Source organism: Pan paniscus, chromosome 11 (genome assembly GCF_029289425.2).
Source record: "Pan paniscus chromosome 11, NHGRI_mPanPan1-v2.0_pri, whole genome shotgun sequence".
Classification (NCBI taxonomy): domain Eukaryota; kingdom Metazoa; phylum Chordata; class Mammalia; order Primates; family Hominidae; genus Pan; species Pan paniscus.
Genome location: NC_073260.2, coordinates 2,268,478 through 2,289,608, shown reverse-complemented (window position 1 = coordinate 2,289,608; position 21,131 = coordinate 2,268,478). Strand labels below are relative to the sequence as shown.

At 56.9% G+C, this 21,131-nt stretch overlaps 1 protein-coding gene and 1 non-coding gene across 11 annotated transcripts; both read right to left on the bottom strand.

The window, feature by feature from the left end:
* Nucleotides 1-895: 895 nt before the first annotated feature.
* On the bottom strand, nt 896-20,244 carry DPP7 (dipeptidyl peptidase 7). Of its 10 annotated transcripts, XM_055117420.2 has the most exons (14): nt 19,544-20,244; nt 8,345-8,545; nt 4,926-5,039; nt 4,700-4,835; nt 4,443-4,606; nt 3,938-4,073; nt 3,783-3,864; nt 3,530-3,696; nt 3,322-3,382; nt 2,689-2,807; nt 2,450-2,606; nt 2,267-2,331; nt 1,230-1,300; nt 896-1,133 (listed from the first exon to the last, which is right to left on the bottom strand). In XM_055117420.2, the coding sequence occupies exons 2-14, from the start codon at nt 8,389-8,391 to the stop codon at nt 998-1,000; spliced, it is 1,455 nt and encodes a 484-aa protein (XP_054973395.1). In that variant the 5' UTR covers nt 8,392-8,545; nt 19,544-20,244; the 3' UTR covers nt 896-997. The 10 variants fall into 10 exon arrangements, with proteins under 10 accessions (XP_054973395.1, XP_054973397.1, XP_054973400.1 ...); XM_055117422.2 differs by lacking the exon at nt 3,783-3,864 and having other exon boundaries at nt 4,700-4,839; XM_055117425.2 differs by lacking the exon at nt 3,783-3,864.
* Nucleotides 13,951-14,050, bottom strand: LOC112440928 (small nucleolar RNA U13). Its single transcript, XR_003028913.1, has one exon. It is a non-coding gene; the product is annotated as a small nucleolar RNA U13 (small nucleolar RNA).
* Nucleotides 20,245-21,131: the final 887 nt, after the last annotated feature.

The following is a 21,131-nucleotide window of genomic DNA, read 5'->3' as shown; positions in this document are numbered from 1 at the left end:
CAGGGCAGGGCTACCCGGACCCAGCCCAGGATTGCCAGCTCCGCCCCTCGGGAGGTCGGGCCCCGAGTGTGGGCCTCGGCTCTGCCTGTCCCCACAACCCCCAGCATCCCACAGCAGCCACCTGTGTCCCTCTGGGGACAGTGGGCGCCCTGGGGTTTCCTCTCCCACCTCATGCTGGGCCCTGATCCTGCACTCCTTCCTCTGTGCCTGGAAAGGTGAGAACAGCGGCTGTCATGTGGCCCTGGCGCCTGCCCATTGTCACGGTGGGCCCAGCATGGCCCTATCCTGCCCCTTGTCACGGTGGGCCCAGCACGGCCCTAGCCTGCCCCTTGTCACGGTGGGCCCAGCACTGCCCTAGCCTGCCCCTTGTCAGTACCACCCTAGCCCGCCCCTTGTCACGGTGGGCCCAGTGCTGCCCTCCTGGACCAGGTGCCCCATGGCCGGCTGAACGGGCAGGACTAGGGCAGCAGGTGGGGCCTCAACAGCAGGAAAAGGTGCACCTTCTCCATCTCACCCAGACCTCCGAGACTAACGTGCTGGGGGCGTGGTCCCAGAGGGTGGAGGGACAGCAACTGCATGCCCCTTGGGGGCCAAAAGCACTGTCCAGTGGCCTCCCCTGGAGGGGTCGCTGTGTACAGAGGATGTCAGGGAAGGAGTCACCTTGGAGGTGTGGCTGCAGCCTCTGTCTGCTGCGGCTCAGCAGAGCGGGGCTTCCTTGCGGGGCACTGCCCCCCGCTGCCCTAAGGAGCAGACCTGAGCGTTGTGGAGCCTCTACCTTGTGGAGCACATGGCATACCCGGCCTGTGCGGGGTGCGCTGCGTCCCCAGCCGTGTCTCCGAGGGTCCCGCTCCCACAGCCTGCGTGTGGGCCCCACAGGAAGGACGGGACATACATGGCCAGGCCTCCGGGCGTTTATTCAGCCCCTTCCCTCTGCCGCCAGCTGCTTGAGTGAAGCCCCCACTCCATGAGGAGCCTGGAGACCCCTCCAGTCCTGTGCTCAGAGGCTGAGTCTGGGCCCCCCACGCAGAGCTGGCTGCTGCTCACACCTGGCTGCCTTTACCCACTCGCCGATGATGGTGGCCTCCAGCTTCCGCGCCTCAACCACGGAAGCAGGATCTTCTGGGTGGGAGGCTCTGGGGAGCGGGCACAGAGGGGGCCCGTCAGCCCCAGCCCTCGGTGAGCCTGTCCCGCCCGACCCGCGACCACCGCCGGGCCACCTCCCTCCGCACCTGAGGTCGAGGTGGTGCGCTCCCCCCTGGATGGTGACGGCGATGACTGAGGCACTCAGGTTCCTCCGAATCTGTGGTCAGTGGAAAGAACTCCATCAGGTGAGGGACGAGGCAACTGCCCAGCCTCCGTGGGCCCATTGGAGAGGAGACGTGAGAGGGCGAGCCGAGACTCAGTGCCCATCAAGCAACCAGAGAGAACCAGCCAGAGACGGAGGTGGGAAGTGACGAGATGATGGGGGCAAAACCGGGTGAGACAGGAGCAGGGAAGGGGCAGGCGTGAGGCCTGTGATCCCAGCACTCTGGGGGTAAGACGGGAGCAGGGAAGGGGCAGGCGTGGGGCCTGTGATCCCAGCACTCTGAGGGTGAGACGGGAGCAGGGAAGGGGCAGGCGAGGGGCCTGTGATCCCAGCACTCTGGGGGTGAGACGGGAGCAGGGAAGGGGCAGGCGTGGGGCCTGTGATCCCAGCACTCTGAGGGTGAGACGGGAGCAGGGAAGGGGCAGGCGTGGGGCCTGTGATCCCAGCACTCTGAGGGTGAGACGGGAGCAGGGAAGGGGCAGGCGAGGGGCCTGTGATCCCAGCAATCTGAGGGTGAGACGGGAGCAGGGAAGGGGCAGGCGAGGGGCCTGTGATCCCAGCACTCTGGGGGTGAGACGGGAGCAGGGAAGGGGCAGGCGAGGGGCCTGTGATCCCAGCACTCTGGGGGTGAGACGGGAGCAGGGTAGGGGCAGGCGAGGGGCCTGTGATCCCAGCACTCTGGGAGGCCAAGCGGGGAAGATCGTTTGAGCCCAAGAGTTCGAGACCAGCCTGGGCAATATGGTGAGACTGTGTCTCTACAAAAAAATATGTTTTTAAATTAGCTGGGCATGGTGGTGAGCGCCTGTAGTCGCAGTTACTGGGAGGCTTGAGCCTCAGAGGTGGAGACTGCAGTGAACCCTGATCTCGCCACTGTATTCCAGCCTGGGCGCCAGAGGAAGACCCTGTCTCAAAAAAAACCAAACCACCTAACGGGGTCATAGGGCCCAGGCCAGGACTCACCCCGCCCCCTGCCCAGGGGTCCAGGTTCCCGTTGGAGAAGATGATGTTGCTGGCGGCTCTGAGATCTGCAAGGGGCAGAGAAAGCTGTGATGTGGGCCCCTCACGGGGGCTGTGAGCCATGGGCAGGGGGTGCAGAGCTCGGGGCAGAAAGCAGGACACTGGCCCACCCCCCCTCAGCCTTACCACCCCCCCAGAAGCTGGTCAGCAGCCAGTCGGGCCGGGGCCACACGCCCCAGGTGTCCAGGCAGTACCGCTGGCGGAGCTCGTCAGTGAAGGGCAGGTCGGGGAACATATCGGTCACATTGTTGCTGGCGAAGGTCAGGTTGATCTCGGTGCAGGCCTGCAGGTGCCCCAGCCTGAGTCAGGCCAGCCCACGCCCACCCTTGCCCACAAGTGGTTCCAGGCCACCCACACCCCCACACCTGGTAGTCCCAGGCCCTGGCGTCGGGGCCGGTGCCGCAGCCAGTGGGGTCAGCACAGCTGTGGTAGAGCCGGTAGATGTCGTAGCAGTGCTCGGAGCCCGAGGCGTTGTAGACCAGCCCTGGGGAGGAGAGGCGCTGGGGCCCAGCAGCCACACACAGACACACCGCGGGCTCCGGCCACCAACCTGTCCCCCCTCGGAATGGTCCTGCAGGGGATCTGGGGCTCTGGGATCTGTAGGTCCCAGTGAGGAAGGACCTCCAGGCTACCTGCTTGGAGGTCGGCGGTATCTGTGCTGCCAGCCCTGGGCCTGACTGTTGAGAGCCCTCCCACTCTCCACGGGGCAGGGTGGGGCCTGCTGCCCTCTGTTGCCCTCCATGCTGGGGACCCCAGGGGCCCCTTGAGCAGCACCTACCAAGCTGGGCCTGGCTACAGCCAGTGCTGAGAGGGTCCCCAGGGACGGCCCCTGCCTCCCCCAGGGTTTCTGGGAAGGTCGTGCTGTCCACCCCACCACAGCCCTGGGGCAGGAGGCAAACCCCCCGGCCAGGCTGCGGATCCTCGCCCCACTCGGCCCCAGGACCCAAGCCAAGCCTGGGGTCTCCACACTTGCCCATCTGGGGCCGGGGGAAGGGCACCTGCCAGTGCTCGCAGCCCCGTGATCCTCTGGGCCTCACTCAGCAGCCGATCACAGCCCACCTGGAGTGCAGGGGCAGCAGCGACTCAGCGGGGTCCCCTCCACCAGCTCCGCCTCCCTGGCTCCCAGGATGAGGGTCAGGCCGCTGACCACCAGCCTCGGGACACTCCAGCCGGCCTCTCCCTGCGCCCTGGGAGGAGGCGCCTCACCTTGACGGGGTTGGCAGGGAGGGGACCCAGGAAGTCAGTGGGGTAGGGGTAGTCCATCATGGCCAGCACGGTGAAGGCATTCCGGGCGAACATGAAGAGCTGGGTCAGGTCCTTCTCGTCTGACAGCGGCTGGCAGGTGCCGAACTCCCAGCGGACCGTGTCGTAGGCTGCGTGGAAGGGGCAGAGACTTGAGGTTTGGGCACAGCCGGCGCTGGGGCGGGTCAGGCAGTGGGGGGCGGTGGGAGGACCTCACCTCCCTGTAGGAACAAGTCCTTGATCTGTCGGAACGCTTCCCGCACACCCTGGGTGCATTTGGGACTCTGGCCCTCAAAGTCCTGGGGGAAAGAGACCGTGCTCACTGCAGCCGCTGTCCCTTAAGGGGCCTGGAGGACCCCAAGCCTCACTCACCGCCGTGACGTCCCGGAAGAACTGGTTGGAGTCGCCGAGGCCTGCCACAGCTAGAACGGGCGCGCTGGCCGCCAGCGCCCCCGCCACCAGGTGGGGATACTTCATCCTCAGGTAGGCGCTGAGCATCCCCCCGTAACTGGGTGAGGGACACAGGGTTAGGGCTGCTGCCCCCAACACCCCATTTCCTCTTTTCCTCCTCAGGGGCCCACAGGTGCCACAAGGAGGACGACACTTCTGAGACCCACAAATTCCAACCCTGGGCCAGGTGCGGGTGCAGCTCTCACTGGGAAAGGCCGCTAGTGTGGCCGCACATCCAAGCTGAGCAGGTGGCTGGGAGGACAGGTGGGAGGGCTTCCTGGGGGAGGCAACACTTAAGCCTGGAACCACTGCCTGAGGCCTTACGAAAAGGCAGCGGTGGGAGTCAGAGGGGAGTGGGGAGAAGGGCTGGGGGCGCTGGGTCGGGGCAGGGGAGGGAGGGGGTGCGGAGGCCGTGGGAGGCGCCCACCTTCCACCGAAGGCGATGGCGGGGGCATCCTGGGCCCCGAGGTCGCGTCGTAGGGCGCGGAGCAGCTCTGCGAAGTCGGCCAGGGCCTGCTCCACCGTCAGCAGCTCCGTGTGCCCGCGCTGCGTGGACTGCGCACCGAACGGCAGCGACTTCCCGTAGTAGCGCTGGGGGGAACGTGCCATTGAGCCCGGCCCCGCGACCCCGCCCGGCACCCACGTGCTCCGCGACCCCCGCCCGCGACCCCGCCCGGCACCCACGTGCTCCGCGAAGACCAGTAGAGCCCCCTGCTCGGCCGCCAGCTCCGCGACGAAGCCCGAGTTGTTGGCGAAGGCCCACACGTCGCCCTCGTTCCCAGTGTAGAAGAAGATGGGCCCCTCGCCCCGGACCCAGAACCTGTCTGTGGGGAGGGCGGATGAGGCGAGGGTGCTGGGGGGCGGCGGGACGGCGGGGCGGGCCGGGCCGGGGCCGGGGCCGGGGTCTCACCCGACACCAGGAAGCGCTGGGGGAAGGTCTTGTTGCCGAAGCGCTCGAAGTTGAAGTGGTCCAGACGCTGCTGGAAGAAGCGCTCCTGGAAGCCGGGGTCCGGGGCCCTGCGGGCTGTGAGGGGGACGCGAACCTCAGAGGCGGGGCCGGGGCCGGGGAATGGGCTGGGGGGCGCCGCCACACTCACCCCCCGCCTGGAGGCCGCGCAGCCCGAGCGCCAGCAGCAGGACCGGGGCCAAGGGAGCGGAGCCCATGTCGCCTTCCGCGGGCGCCCGTCACGTGGGCGGGGTCACGGGGCCGCCAGGGCGCGCTCCTCCCTCCACGCCGCACGTGTTCCTGGCGCCCGCGGTCCCCATGGAGACCGTCGCCGTAGGGCGCCCGTGCCGTCGCTGCTTCAGCGCCGCGCCGGGGCTGTGCCCCCCAACACCCCGCGCCCCGTGGCCGCTGCCCAGGGGTCCTTCCCGGGCACGGCGCGGGGAAGCAGAGGGCCCCCGGGCCATCTCCGCGGCCTCCCGCCCCACTGGCTCGTTCTCCTACCGCGGCCGCATCCGGAGCTGCGCTAGGGCGAGTCCCTGCTGCGCCCGCCAAGCCTCCCCAGCACTTGCTCCTGGCAGGTGCCCCACTCAAAGGCAGGGCCGGGAGAGTGGGGGCGTTCTGCTGCCCTAAGGGAGGGAGGGAGAGGGTCCCAAACAGAGTGCTGACCCCCGGAAGAAAGCAACCCAGGGTTTGTCCAAGCGATAACGGGCTGGGCTTGGCGGGGCGGGGCCTCGCAGCGGGCAGGAGTGTGGGGTGCCCCTGGAGCGTCTGGGCAGGGCCGGGATGTGGCCGGGTAGCTCCCAAGAGCTGGGAATCGCCACCTGCCCTTCCGACTGGCACCCAGTGTGCCCACACAGCCCTGCAGGGACAAGGGGGGAACAGAGGCCTCTGCTGGGAGCTGGTGCCTCCTCCCTGGGAAGCACCCAGAGGATGGAAGAAGTCACCTTTTCCCAGCGTCCAGTTAAGGGTGTGGGTGAGGGGGCCGTAGTGGTGGGTGCCAGACTAGCCACGTGGAGTTCTGCTGGGGATGTACATGGGCCGCTAGCCAGGCCCAGAACAGGTGCCGGGGCAGCAGGGGCTCAGCTACAGAGAGTTACCCTGTCCTTCTCCCAAGACTACCCTCGGCCAGCATGACCCTGCCCTGCCCATCCTGTGTGCGGCTGAGCGGAGAACACTGGCCACTTCCACAGCCCCTCACGCCATGGCCCTCCCGTGCCTCACACAGAGGCACCCCCCATGGTGGGTGACTGGTGGCTGGGGCCCTCAGCATGGTGGCAGTGACCATCACGTCACACTGCAACACGAGGTCATCCAGGGCCACACACCGTCCCCACCACGGCCCTCACATCTGGGCCCTGTCCCATCCCTATGCAGTTCCTGGGGCTGCCTGCCGGGGTCCCCGCAGGACGGGGGTGAGGACAAACAGCAGCCCTCCTTGGATGTGGAGGTACCCCACGGCGTCCCCCACCCCACACCTCTGCTCCTTTGGCTCCCTCGGGTGCCTTAGGTGGCCAGAACTCCACCAGCGACCCTCACCCAGGACCGCAGCTCTGGAGACGCCAGCTAGGCCGAGAGCTGGCCAGCTCCCCAAGCACACCAGAGCCTGGAGACGCTCCAGGCTTGGCTGGGCCCACAGAGGGGCCAGAGCCTCAGGGAGGGCTCCAGGAGCAGGGTTTCCAAGGAAGCCACTTTCCCTCTTGTCCACGGCCCAGGCATTGATGCCCCTTCTGGGCAGCAGCCAGGGCCTCCCAAGCCGGGAAGGGTGGGCATGGGGCTACCCAGCATGGCTCTGCCAGGGGTGAGGGTGGCCACAGTCCCCTGCCCACATTCCTGTGCTCACAGAAACATGTGCTGTGTTGACTCAAGGTTTAGGGGATTTAGGGCCGTGCAGGATGTGCTTTGTTAACAATGTGTTTGCAGGCAGTATGCTTGGTAAAAGTCATCGCCAGTCTCCATTCTCCATTAACCAGGGACACAGGGCACTGCAGAAAGCCGCAGGGACCTCTGCCCAAGAAAGCCTGCGTATTGTCCAGGTTTCCCCCCACTGAGACGGCCTGAGATATGGCCTCGTGGGAAGGGAAAGACCTTACCGTCCCCCAGCCCGACACCAGTAAAGGGTCTGTGCTGAGGAGGAGTAGTGAAAGAGGGAGGCCTCTTTGCAGTTGAGATAAGAGGAAGGCTTCTGTCTCCTACATGCCCCTGGGAACGGAATGTCTCCGTGTAAAACCCGATTGTACATTAGTTCTATTCTGAGACACGAGAAAACCGCCCTGTGGCTGGAGGCGAGATATGCTGGCGGCAATACTGCTCTGTTACTCTTTGCTACACTGAGATGTTTGGGTGGAGAGAAGCATGAATCTGGCCTACGTGCACATCCGGGCACAGCACCTTCCCTTCAAGTTATTTGTGACACAGATGCCTTTGCTCACGTTTTCTTGCTGACCTCTGCTCTGCTGCCGCATTCCTCTTGCAAAGATAGTGAAAATGGTAATGAATAAATACTGAGGGAACTCAGAGACTGGGGCCGGTGCGGGTCCTCCGTATGCTGAGCACCGTCTCCTGGGCCCACTGCTTTCTCTATACTTTGTCTCTGTGTCTTCTTTCTTTTCTCAGTGTCTCATCCCACTTGACAAGAAACACCCACATGTGTGGAGGGGCTGGCCACCCCTTCACTGGCACAGCAACCTGACATGTGAAGGGGCCCAACTTCTGCAGGAGGACCCCAGGTCTGCATCGCCAGGGCCCTCGTCAGCCTGTGCAGGGCACAGTAGGTCACCCAAGGGGCAAGTGAGCCTAGGCTGCCCATGCCTGTGCAGACACCCCCGATCTCTCTCTGCCCACCCCCGGAGCAGCACAGACGGGCAGGTTGGCTGCAGAGCCACCAGCTGAGGGGGTGAGAGGTCCCTGGGCAGGGAATCCTGGGAGCCTGGCCAGCAAGGGTGAGAGGCTGCTGAGCCCAAACCCTCCCCTCGAGGTCCATCTGCCTTCTCCAGACGATCTAGGCAGCTCCTCCACACCCCGATTCCTGCTGGGACACCCAGTCCCACCCTCTATGGCTCACAGACTGGGGGCCATGCCCGGCCACACATCACGTCTGTGCTGTCCCTCAGACTGAAAGGCTGCCGGCGGGCGGCTGGCAGGTGGCTCTGGCGCGTGTGGCCGTGACCTACTGCATCCGCACTTGGGGCCGTGCTGGTCTGTGTGCTGAATTATACATAATATAAAATTGACCACTTAACCATTTCCGCATGTGAAATTTGGTGGCATTAGGTACATTCGTGCCTTCACAACGCTGTGTGCCGTCATCACTATTTTCCACTATCTCATCACCCCCAGTAGAAACTGTAGCCATTAAACAATGGACCCCAGCCCCTGGCACTCACCATTCTACCATCTGTCTCTGTGGCTCTGCTGACTCCAGGTACGTCATATCAGTGGAATCCTACAGCATTTTGTCCTTTTTTTTTTTTCGAGACAGAGTCTCACTCTGTTGTCCAGGCTGGAGTGAAGTGGCACGATCTCGGCTTACTGCAACCTCCGCCTCCTGGGTCCAGGCCATTCTCCTGTCTCAGCCTCCGGAGTAGCTGAAATTACAGGCACCCACCACCATGCCTGGCTAAATTTTGCATTTTTAGTAGAGACAGGTTTTCAGCATGTTGGCCAGGCTGGTCTTGAACTCCTGACCTCAGATGATCTGCCAGCCTCAGCCTCCCAAAGTGCTGGGATTACAGGCGTGAGCCACCACACCCGGCCTGTTTTAGCCATTGTGAATATTGATGCGATGAACATGGCTGTGAAATACCTGCTTTTTTTTTTTTTTTTTTTTTTTGAGACAGTCTTGCTCTGTCGCCCAGGCTAGAGCGCAATGGCGCAATCTCAGCTCACTGCAAGCTCCACCTCCCGGGTTCAAGCAATTCTCCTGCCTCAGCCTCCTGAGTAGCTGGGATTACAGGCGCACATCCACATGCCTGGCTAATTTTTGTATTTTTAGTAGACACGGGGTTTCACTGTGTTAGCCAGGATTGTGGGTGGCAAGCCACTCAGGTGCCAAGGCAAGAGACCGAGGACACGAGCTGTTCCAGTATAATAAAATATAAAACAAGAATAGTTATACCAGATATAGATCTTAGATATGATTATATATGAATATAATTAATCATTAGTAGTACTTATTCTTTATTCCAATATTATAATAATCCTTGCTCTACAATCATAACCTAGGAAAAACCAGGCCATACAGAGATAGGAGCTGAGGGGACATAGTGAGGAGTGACCAGAAGACAAGAGTGCGAGCCTTCTGTTATGCCAGGACAGGGCCACCAGAGGGCTCCTTGGTCTAGCGGTGATGCCAGCGTCTGGGAAGACACCTGTTGCCAAGCAGACCATGGTCTAGCGGTAGCGTCAGTGTCAAGGGAAAACACCTGCTACTTAGCAGACAGGGAAAGGGAGTCTCCCTTTCCCCGGGGGAGTTTAGAGAAGACTCTGCTCCTCCACCTCTTGTGGAGGGCCTGACATCAGTCAGACCCACCTGCAGTTATCCGGAGGCCTAACCGTCTCCCTGAGATGCTGTGCTTCAGTGGTCACGCTCCTAGTCTGCCTTCATGTTCCATCCTGTACACCTGGCTCTGCCTTCTAGATAGCAGTAGTCAATTAGTGAAAGTACTAAAAGTCTCTGATATGCAGAAATAACGGCGTAAGCTGTCTCTCTCTCTATCTCCTCTCCCTCTCTCTGCCTAGGCTGCCAGGCAGGGAAGGGCCCCCGTCCAGTGGACACGTGACCCACATGGCCTTACCTATGACTGGAGATGGCTCACACTCTTTACCCTGCCCCTTCGTCTTGTATCCAATAAATATCAGTGCAGCCTGCCATTTGGGGCCACTACCGGTCTCCGCGACTTGGTGGTAGTGGTCCCCCGGGCCCAGCTGTCTTTTCTTTTATCTCTTTGTGTTCTGTCTTTATTTCTACACTCTCTCGTCTCCACACACGGGGCGAGACCCACTGACCCTGTGGGGCTGGTCCCTACACAGGATGGTCTTGATCTCCTGACCTCATGATCTCCTGACCTCATGATCCGCCCGCATTGGCCTCCCAAAGTGCTGGGATTACAGGCGTGCGCCACCATGCCCAGCCTGTGGTTTTGATTTGCATCTCCCTAACGATTAGTGATGTTCAACATTTTCCCTGTGTTGACTGGCCATTTGTATGTCTTCTTTGGAAAAATGCCTATCAAATCCTTTGCCCATTTTTGAATTGGGTTGTTTTTTGTTGAGTTTTATGATTTTTAAAAATCATCTGGATCGGCCGGGCATGGCGGCTCACGCCTGTAATCCCAGCACTTTGGGAGGCCGATGCAGGCGGATCACGAGGTCAGGAGATCGAGACCATCCTGGCTAACACAGTGAAACCCCGTCTCTACTAAAAATACAAACATATATATATATATATATATATTAATTAGCCGGGCGTGGTGGCGGCCGCTTATAGTCCCAGCTACTCGGGAGGCTGAGGCAGGAGAATGGCATGAACCCGGGAGGCGGAGCTTGCAGTGAGCCGAGATCACGCCACTGCACTCCAGCCTGGGCGACAGAGTGAGATTCCATCTCAAAAAAAAAAAATCATCTGGATCTCGGCCGGGCACGGGGGCTCATGCCTGTAATCCCAGCACTTTGGGAGGCCGAAGCAGGCAGATCACAAGGTCAAGAGAACGAGACCATCCTGGCCAACATGGTAAAACCTCGTCTCTACTAAAAATACACAAATTAGCTGGGCGTGGTGGCGGGCGCCTGTAATCTCAGCTACTCGGGAGGTTGAGGCAGGAGAAGTACTTGAACCCGAGAGGCAGAGGTTGCAGTGACCTGAGACCGTTCCATTGCACTCCAGCCTGAGCAAAAGATGGAGACCGTATCTCAAAAAAAAAAAAAAAAAAAAAAAATTAGCCAGGTGTAGCGGCGGGCACCTGTAGTCACAGCTACTCGGGAGGCTGAGGCAGGAGAATGACGTGAACCCAGGAGGCAGAGCTTGCAGTGAGCCGAGATCACGCCACTGCACTCCAGCCTGGGCAACAGAGCGAGACTCTGTCTCAAAAAAAAATAAGTAAATAATAAATAAATAAATAATCTAGATCTCAATCCCTTGTCATATATGTTATTTTCAAATCTTCCTGTGGGTTGCTTCTTTATTCAGTTGATACTGTCTTTGAAGTGCAAAAATTATTATTTTTTGAGACAAGAGTCTCACTCTGTTGCCCAGGCGGGAGTGCACTGGCGCGATCTTGGCTCACAGCAACCTCCCCCTCCTGGGTTCAAGCAGTTCTCTGCCTCAGCCTCCAGAGTTTAGTTGGGATTACAGCGCCCGCCACCACGCCCGACTAATTTTTGGATATTTAGTAGAGACGGGGTTTCATCATCTTGGCCAGGCTGGTGTTGAACTCCCGATCCACCCGCCTCAGCCTCCCAAAGTGCTGGGATTACAGGCGTGAGCCACCACACCCGGCCGATGTGCAGAAATTATTTTGATGACATCCACTTTGTCGGTCTCTTGTTGCTTGTGCTTTTAGTGTCATTTCTAAGAATCTGTTGCCAAATTAAAAGTTGTGAAGGTTTATCCCGTTTTTTTCCTAAGAGTTTTATAGTTTTAACTTTTTTTGTTGTTTTTTGGGTTTTTGTTGAGACGGAGTCTCGCTCTGTCACCCAGGCTGGAGTGCAGTGGCGCCATCTCGGCTCCTGCAACCTCTGCCTCGCAGGTTCAAGCGATTCTCCTGCCTCAGCCTCCCAGGTAGCTGGGATTACAGGCGCCTGTCACCACACCCGGCTAATTTTTGTATTTTTCGTAGAGTCGGGGTTTCATCATGTTGGCTGGACTGGTCTCTGTGGGCGGCAAGCCACCCAGGTGCCGAGGCAAGAGACCGAGGGCACGAGCTGTTCCAGTATAATAAAGAAAATATACAGAATAAGAAAGTTATACTGGAACTAGAATATAGATATGATGATATGTGAATATTAATCATTAGTTTGTAGCATTACTCTTTGTTCCAATATTATAATAATCTCTGTTCTACAATTATAACCTGGGAAAAACCAGGCCATACAGAGATAGGAGCTGAAGGGACATGGTGAGAAGCGACCAAAGCCAAGTGTGAGCCTTCTGTTATGCCCAGACAGGGCCACTAGAGGGCTCCTTGGTCTAGCGGTAACGCCAGTGCCTGGGAAGACGCCCGTTACTTAGCAGACCAGGAAAGGGAGTCTCCGTTTCCCCGGGGGAGTTAGAGAAGACTCTGCTCCACCACCTCTTGTGGAAGGCCTGACATCAGTCAAGCCCGCCCGCAGCCATCCGGAGGCCTAAATGTCTCCCTGTGATGCTGTGCTTCAGCGGTCACGCTCCTGGTCCACTTTCGTGTTCCGCCCTGTACACCTGGCTGTGCCTTCTAGATAGCAGTAGCAGAATTAGTGAAAGTATTAAAAGTCTTTGATCTCTCCAAGAAATACATAGAAGAAATAATGACATAAGCTGTCCCCATTCTCTCTCCGCCTCGGCTACCAAATAGGGAAGGGCCCCCTGTCCGGTGGACACGTGACTCGCGTGACCTTACGTATCACTGGAGACGACTCACACTTCTTACCCTGCCCCCTTGCCTTGTATCGAATGAATAACAATGCAGCCAGGCATTCGGGGCCACTACCGGTCTCCATGCCTTGGTGGTAGTGGTCCCCTGGGCCCAGCTGTCTTTTCTTCCATCTCTTTGTCTTGTGTCTTTATTTCTACGATCTCTCATCTCTGCACATGAAGAGAAAAACACACAGGCACAGTAGGGCTGGACCCTATAGTCTTGAACTCCTGACCTCGTAATCCGCCCGCGTTGGCCTCCCAAAGTGCTGGGATTACTGGGTGAGCCACCGCGTCTGGCCCAACTTTGTTCTTTTTCAACATTGTTTTGGATCATTTAGGGAAGTATTAACATCTTAATAATGCTGTCTTCCTACTCACGAACGAGGGGTCCTTTGCGCTTATTCAGGTTTTCTTTAATTTCTTTCAGCAATGTTTTGTAGTTTTCAGTGTGCAAGTATTTCACCTCCTTGGTTAAATTTATTTCTTGGCATTTTACTTTTTAGATGTTGTTATAAATAGAATCGTTTTCTTCATTTCCTTTTTTGGACTGTTCATTGCAGGTGCATAGAAATGCAACTGATTTTCTTGTTGATACTACACCCTGCAACTTTACCGAATTTGTTTACTAACTCTAGTAGCTTTCTGGTGTATTCTTTGGTATTTTCTATATGTAGGATCATGTTATCTGTGAATAGAGATAGTTCTACTTCCTTCTTTTCCATTTGAATGCCTCTTATTTCTTTTTCTCATGTAATTGCCCCTGGGCAGGACTTTCAGTACAATATTTAATAGCAGTGGTGAAGCAGGCATCTTGTTCTTTTTTTTTTTTTTTTTGAAACAGAATCTAGCTCTGTCACCCAGGCTGGAGTGCAGTGGCTCAGTCTCGGCTCACTGCAACCTCAGCTTCCTGGATTCAAGTGATTCTCCTACCTCAGCCTCCCGAGTAGCTGGGATTAAAAGCATGTGGAAAAAACACGCAGCTGGGGCCAGCGCGGTGGCTCACGCCTGTAATCCCAACACTTTGGGAGGCTGAGGCGGGTGGATCACCCAGTCAGGAGTTCAAAACCAGCCTGGCCAACATAGTGAAACCCCGACTCTACTAAAAATACAAAAATTAGCTGGGCATGGTGGCGGGCGCCTGTAGTCCCAGCTACTTGGGAGTCTGAGGCAGGAGAACTGCTTGAACCCAGGAGGCGGAGGTTGCAGTGAGCTGAGATTGCACCACTGCACTCCAGCCTGGGCAACGGAGCGAGACACCGTCTCAAAAAAAAAAAAAAAAAACCATGCAGCTGGCTAGGTCACAGAGCGGTCAAGGAACCCTACGTTTCTGTCAGGACAAGAGAAACGGCAAGTGGAACTGGGGGACCCTACTGTGTTTTTGGGGGTCAGATGGGTAAGGCGCTGACTTTGTAAGAAGGTTTGAGAAAAGCACATCTCACATGAGTGTGAAACCAAATCATCACACTGAGGAACTACAAAAAATCGGTGTTTACAGACGTTAATTTCCACCTGAGCACAACCTGGCTCCATCCCATACATTCTGGTAGTTTCTGCTCTCGTTTTCATTCATCTCTAAGTATTTTCTACCTTCCCTTGTAGTTCTTCTTTGACCCATTGGTTAAGAGTATGTTGTTTAATTGCCACAGATTTGCAAATTTTCCAGCTTTTCCTGTTACTCGTTTCTTTTTTTTTTTTTGAGACGGAGTTTCGCTTTTGTTGCCCAGGCTGGAGTGCAGTGAGGCGATCTCAGCTCACTGCAACCTCTGCCTCCTGAATTCAAGCGATTCTCCTGCCTCAGCCTCCCGAGTGGCTGGGATTACAGGCACGCATCACCATGCCTGGCTAATTTTTGTATTTTTAGTAGAAAGGAGGTTTCACTATGTTGGCCAGGCTGGTCTTGAACTCATGACCTCAGGTGATCCGCCCACCTCAGCCTCCCAAAGTGCTGGGGTTTACAGGCGTGAGTCACCACACCTGGCCTCCTGTTACTGATTTCTAATGTCATTCCACTGTGGCTGAAAAACATACTTTGATGGATGGACACACTAACTCACACCTACAATCCCAGTGCTTTGGGAGCCCCAGGTGGGAGGCTCATTTGAGGAAAGGAGTTCAGGACCCACCTGGGCAACATAGTGAGATCCCATCTCTACAAATTAAAATTAGCCAGGTGTGGTGGTGTGCACCTGTAGTCCTAGCTATTTGGGAGGCTGAGATGGGAGGATCACTTGAGCCCAGGAGTTCAAGGCTACAGTGAGCTATGGATCATGTAACCGCACTCTGGCCTAGGAGGCAGACAGACACACACACATGTGCACCCACGTGTGTGTATATACATATTGTATTATTTCAACCTTTGAGGCTGGGCATGGTGGCTCATGCCTGCAATCCCAGCATTCTGGGAGGCCGAGGTGGGCAGATCACCTGAAGTCAGGACCAGCCTAACCAACATGGCGAAACCCCATCTCTACTAAAAATACAAAAATTAAGCCAGGTGCTGTGGCTCATGCTTGTAATCCCAGCACTTTGGGAGGCCAAAGCAGGTGGATCACGAGGTCAGGAGTTTGAGACCAGCCTGGCCAACACAGTGAAAACCCGACTCTACTAAAAATACAAAAATTAGCCAGGCATGGTGGCGGGCGCCTATAATCCTAGCTACTTGGGAGGTTGAGAAAGGAGAATAGCTTGAACCCAGGAGGTGGAGGTTGCAGTGAGCCGAGATCGCGCCACTGCACTCCAGCCTGGATGACAGAACTAGACTCTGTCTCAAAAAAAATTAAAAAATAAAAAAATTAGGCTGGGCGCAGTGGCTCACACTTGTAATCCCAGCACTTTGGGAGGCCGAGGCGGGCGGATCACGAGGTCAGGAGATCGAGACCATGGTGAAACCCCATCTCTACTAAAAATATAAAAAATTAGCCGGGCGTGGTGGCGGGTGCCTGTAATCCCAGGTACCCGGAGAGGCTGAGGCAGGAGAATGGTGTGAACCCGGGAGGCAGAGCTTGCAGTGAGCTGAGATCGCGCCACTGCACTCCAGCCTGGGTGACAGAGCGAGACTCCGTCTCAAAAAAAATAAATAAATTAAAAAAAAAAAATTAGCCAGGCATGGTGGAACATGCCTGTAATCCCAGGTACTCGGGAGGCTGAGGCAGGAGAATCGCTTGAACCTGGTAGGCGGAGGTTGCAGTGAGTCGAGATCATGCCATTGCACTCTAGCCTGGACAATAAGAGTGAAACTCCGTCTTAAAAAAAAAAAAAAAAAACTTTGAAAATGAAAATATAGGCCAGGCGCAGTGGCTCATGCCTGTAATCCCAGTACTTTGGGAGTTCGAGATAGGTAGATCACCTGAGGTTAGGAGTTCGAGACCAGGCTGGTCAACATGGTGAAACGCCATCTCTATTAAAACTACAAACATTAGCTGGGCATGGTGGCACATGCCTATAGTCCCAGCTACTCTGGAGGCTGAGGCATGAGAATCGCTTGAACCCAGCAGGTGGAGGTTGCAGTGAGCCGAGATAGCGCTACTGCGCTCCAGCCTGGGTGACAAAGTAAGACTCTGTCTCAAAAAAAAAAAAAAAAAAAAAGAAAAGAAAATATCTTAAGGCCAGGTGCGGTGGCTCACGCTTGTAATCCCAGGACTTTGGGAGGCTGGGGCAGGCAGATCACCTGAGGTCAGGAGTTTGAGACCAGCCTGGCCTAGATGGTGAAACCCCGTCTCTACTAAAAATACAAAAATTAGCCAAGCGTGGTGGCGGGTGCCTATAATCCCAGCTACTCAGGAGGCTGAGGCAGGAGAATCACTTCAACCCAGGAGGTGGAGGTTGTGGTGAGCCGAGATCGCGCCACTGCACTCTAGCCAGGGCAACAAAGCAAGCAAAAAAAAAAAACAAAAAAAACAAAAACACACACACACATATATATATATATATATATATAAACTTCTTTTAATATATTTTAATATGTGGCCTAACACATGGTCTGTCCTGGAGGATGTTCTGTGTGCTTAAAAACTGTGTGTTCTGCTGTTGTTGGGTGAGTGTTCTGTGTCCGTCCTTTCTAGTTGATTTTAGCACTGTCCAGACCCTCTATTTCCTTGTTGATCTGCCACCTACATACGTTTTCCATTACTGAAATAGGTTGAGTGACATCTACAACTATTATTGTAGAACTTATTTCTGTCTTCAAATCTGCCAATGTTTGCTTCATATATTTTGGGGAGCTGTTCTTGGTACATACATCTTTATTTATTTATTTTTGAGACGCAGTATTGCTCTGTTGCCCAGGCTGGAGGGCAGTGGCGCGATCTCGGCTCACTGCAAGTTCTGCCTCCCGGGCTCATGCCATTCTCCTGCCTCAGCCTCCCGAGTAGCTGGAACTACAGGCGCCTGCCACGACGCCTGGCTAATTTTTTTGTGTTTTTTAGTAGAGACGGGGTTTCACCGTGTTAGCCAGGATGGTCTCGATCTCCTGACCTTGTGATCCACCCACCTGGGCCTCCCAAAGTGCTGGGATTACAGGCGTGAGCCACTGCGCCCGGCCATACATCTTTATGATTGCTATAATTTGTTCATGAATTGACCCTTTTATTACTATATAATGTCCTTATATCATGTAATAATTTTTTTTTTTATTTTGAAACGGGGTCTTGTTCTGTTGCCCAGCCTGGAGTGCAGTGGTGCAATCATAGTTCATGACTGCCTCAAACTCCTTGACTCCCACAATCCTCCTGCCTCAGCTGCCTGAGTAGCTAGGACTATAGGTCCTAATTTATTTTATTTTTTGTAGAGACGGGATGTCACTATTTTGACCAGGCTGCTTTTGAACTTCCTGTCTCACTTGATCCTCCCACCTCAGCTTCCTCAAGTTCTGAGATTACAGGCATGAGCCATTGTGCCCAGTCCATCCTTTTACTTTCAATCTATTTAAATCTACTTCTCAACAGCATCTGGAATTTGGCCATTCTCCTTCCTGAACCGTATCTTCAATGATGAGATGTTTTCCTGGTTCTCTGGCTGCCCTTGCCCTCCTCCCGACCCCAATCTTCTCAGTCTGGTGGCGCTCAGGACTAGGCCTGGCCCCTTCTTCCAACCTTTCCGGACGACAAAAACCATCTATACCTAGGGACTCCTAAAACCTGTCTCCCCTGGCAGACTCTGATCCTGGCACCACCTGCCCACCAAGGTCTCCATGGCGCCTCCCAGGCATCTCACAGTGGGCAGATCCAAAACGGAGCTCCTCGGTGTCCCCAAGTCAGAGCCTGCACAGCCTTTGCTGGCCCCTCCACCCGGGGACTCGCCCTCCTTCTCCCAAGGCCCACTCCTGCGGAGCACTCCTCCCCCCACTCAGCTTTTCCCACGGCCAGGCAGCTCTCCTGGCCTCCTGCCCTCCACTGTGTCTCCACCCAGCCAGAGCAGTTTCACAGTAAACATCTCAGACCTCCAGTCCACGCCAAAATCTTCCCGCACATCAACTGAACCCTCCATGCTACCTCTGTAGCAGGACGAGCCGCAGACAAAACCCCTGACAACAGGTTAAAGACGGAAGTGGCGAGACTCCGTCTCAAAAAAAAAAAAAAAAAAAAGAAGGAAGTGGCTTTATTCCGCGGGAACTTCAGCAGACTTGCGTCTTTAAGTACCGAGCTCCCTGAAAAAGAAATTCCCGGCCCTTTTAAGGGCTTACAACTCTAAGGGGTCCACATGGAAGGGTCCTGGTAGATTGAGTAAGCCCGGGAAATGTGACTAGGGGCTATGCATCAGCTCACAGAACAGAAAGTTTTACAATGCTTCCGCATACAACGTCTGGAATTTACAGATAACACAAGTAGTTCAGGTCAGGAGCTGATATTATTATTATAATTATTAACCACCAGGGCTGGGTGGTGGCGCCAAGGTCGTCTGGCTATTTATCTTACTTCTGTTTCTTTCCAACTGTTTGCTTTCTCCCTTTCCTCCTGCCTTATAAACTAGGCAAGGTGGGGAGAGGAGGCCAGCAGGAAAAGTGGTGGTCTGCTTCCTTACCTCCAGGACCTGTAGGACCACGGATGGACTGAGCCAACCCCCACTCTGTCTCCCAGCCCTGGGAATTTCACCGTCGCAAATATGCCAAGGTTTTCCTTGCCTCAGGCAGTTTCGCTCAGGCTCAAGTCAGCCCCTCCCCACCCTGCCCGGTGCCAGCAGCTTCTCAGCCCTCAGATCTTGCCTTCAGTGCCACAGCCTCCCCCGAGCCCTCAGAACCAGCCACGGTTCTTCCCCAGGGCCCTGCTCTTTTCCACACAGGACGTACACATGTGCCACCTGCCTCTGCCTGTCTGTGGCTAGCTTCTCACCAGCCTCTCCTACAAATCTGTTTTATTCATCTCTGCACAGTCAGAACTAAAACGGCAACTGGCCACGGTTGGCGTTCAAGGAGAATGAAACAAAGAATATGCCTGTTTCTTCCCAGCCAAGGATAGGTTGTGCTCCCAGAGACAGACACAAAAGGGACTCAGAAAGGCATGCTCTGAGTTGAGAGTCTCAACTGAATCTCAGTGACTCTCCGACTGAGAGTCTATAACGCCCTTAAGCCAAAGACCACTGCAAACACGCCTGTAGTTAAACAAGTTGGGTCTTTTACTCTACGCTGTGTGTACAAACACACCAGGTTGAGACGTTGAGGTGTCTCAGCAACAGGGTGTTCGGAGGAAACTATTACAGGATTTCACCTGTAGTTGGGTGATTTGGGGGATGATCTAAGGAAGGAGGATTTGGTTCTAGATTAGACGCACGCTGGAGCCCAGGAGGTCGAGGCCGCAGTGGGCCGTGATCGCCACTGCGCTCCAGCCTGGGCGACTAAGCGAGACCTTGCCACAAAAACATAAAAAAAGATTAGACGCTGTGGGAAGGCAGAGGGTAATTCTCAGCTTATGATCGCTGCACGTGACAGGGTGAGCTGTGCGTTCCCTGCTTAGAATCAAGAAGAGGTCTTAGTTCATCTCACTTTGTCGTGGTGTCTGCGTGGAGCTTCATGCCTCACAGAACATGGGCTGGCTACGAGGGTCAAACCAGGCCACAGCAACGCGTCAGGGGCCGCTTGCTTTCTTAGGAGCAACAGGTCCAGAGGTTTCCGCTCCAAGAGGGACTGGGGCCTGGGCCAGGACCTTGCCGAAAAGCAAACGAAGCCCAGACAACCTGCTGGGGCTCCAATCCTTCCTCCCACCACCACCGCCTCGCAGAATTTGGGCCGCTGAGACGGCTGCAGGCGTGCCGACCACGGCTGCCCCGGCCCGGAAAGCAGATTTGCCCCTTTTTGCGGGGTAAGGGTGGAGAGGGCGGCGTCGGGGGAGTCGAGTCTGCCCGCCCAGGCCCCGCTCGGAGCCGCAGGCTGGGAGGGCAGCGGGCGCAGCGACCCCGGGCCTCGGTCAGCCGGGCGCGGTCCTCACCCTGCAGCACAAGAGCCGCCGGCAGTTCTTGCTGTTGCCGTAGCTCTCGCCAAAGCTCTGCGTCACCGAAATGAAGTCCTGATGAAGCAGCGGCGGCGGATGCGTGGAAGGGGGCCTCGAGGAACCACCGGCGGCATCAGGAGACCCGGTCCTGTAAAAGACTGAGAGCTCCGCCTCTCCGACACTCGCGGGCAGCCATTGCGGCGCACAGAACCGTCCGCGTGTGAGCAGCGCGCACGCGCACGCAATGCGCCTCAACCCCGCAGCCTATGCGCCTGCACTGAGAGCTCACGGCTTGCGGCGCCTGCGTCTACCCCGCGCGCAGTCGCCACGGCAACAGGGCGGGCCTTGGTTCTGCTTCGGGCGTGGTCGGTGCATGGTCCTCCAGCACTGTTCGCCCCGCGGGTCTGGTCCTGGGTTCCTTTCGCCTCCTGTCGTCGGAGGGCACCGGCTTTGCCCACGCCCTCGCGGGGAGACGCAGACACCCGGGACCCGGGGAGGCGCCCGGGCGCCGCCGCCATGTTGTCAGGGAGCCCCCGCTCCCAGCTCTTCGGTTCCGGGACCCGCGGCGCGGGGATGGGGCTGGGCCGCCCTTGGTAGCCGTCCTGGGCTGGGGGCCACCCTGGCCGCGTGGTCACCGGCAAGAAGCCCAGGGCCTCACCCGGGCGCGGCGTCGCGGGGGCCGAGGGAAGGACCGGACCCTCCCGAGGTCGCGGACCCGGCCGGCTGGGGCGAGGCTGGGGTGGCCTCTACCCCGAGCTAAGCTGGCCACGCCGCATCTCACCGTCCCCGGGGCCCGAGCGCTGCGCCTGGACCGGGGCCGAGCGAGGGGGCCAAGCGGCCGGCTGGACCCACAGTCCCCGCGCCATAGACGGGTCGGGGCTTTCAGACCCGGTTCCAGCCCTCGAACCCAGTAGCCTTGGAGGTCAGCTTGAGATGACTGCGCTTCCTGCGCGCGTTGTCCTCCCCAGAAACGCTCAAAATGGCAAAGCGGCGTCTGTGGCCGCCGGAGGCCTGTGTTCTCCCCTGCCGAACCTCACGCGCGGCCCCTCCCTCATTTTCTTCTGGCCAGGCTGCCCCCCTGCCCCTTGGACGATTCTGCTGCGTCCCACGGTCCTGGCTGTGGCATTTCTGGGTGTTTGGAGG

What these genes read in the sequence shown, in the direction of transcription:
- DPP7 (XM_055117419.1), bottom strand. Translation starts at nt 5,179, where the DNA reads ATGGGCTCCGCTCCCTTGGCCCCGGTCCTGCTGCTGGCGCTCGGGCTG. An exon ending in TACTGGTCTTCGCGGAGCAC is followed by an intron (nt 4,607 to 4,699) that starts GTGGGTGCCGGG and finishes CGTTCCCCCCAG; the next exon opens with CGCTACTACGGGAAGTCGCT. An exon ending in TCCCTGCCAACCCCGTCAAG is followed by an intron (nt 3,383 to 3,529) that starts GTGAGGCGCCTC and finishes CCTGCACTCCAG; the next exon opens with GTGGGCTGTGATCGGCTGCT.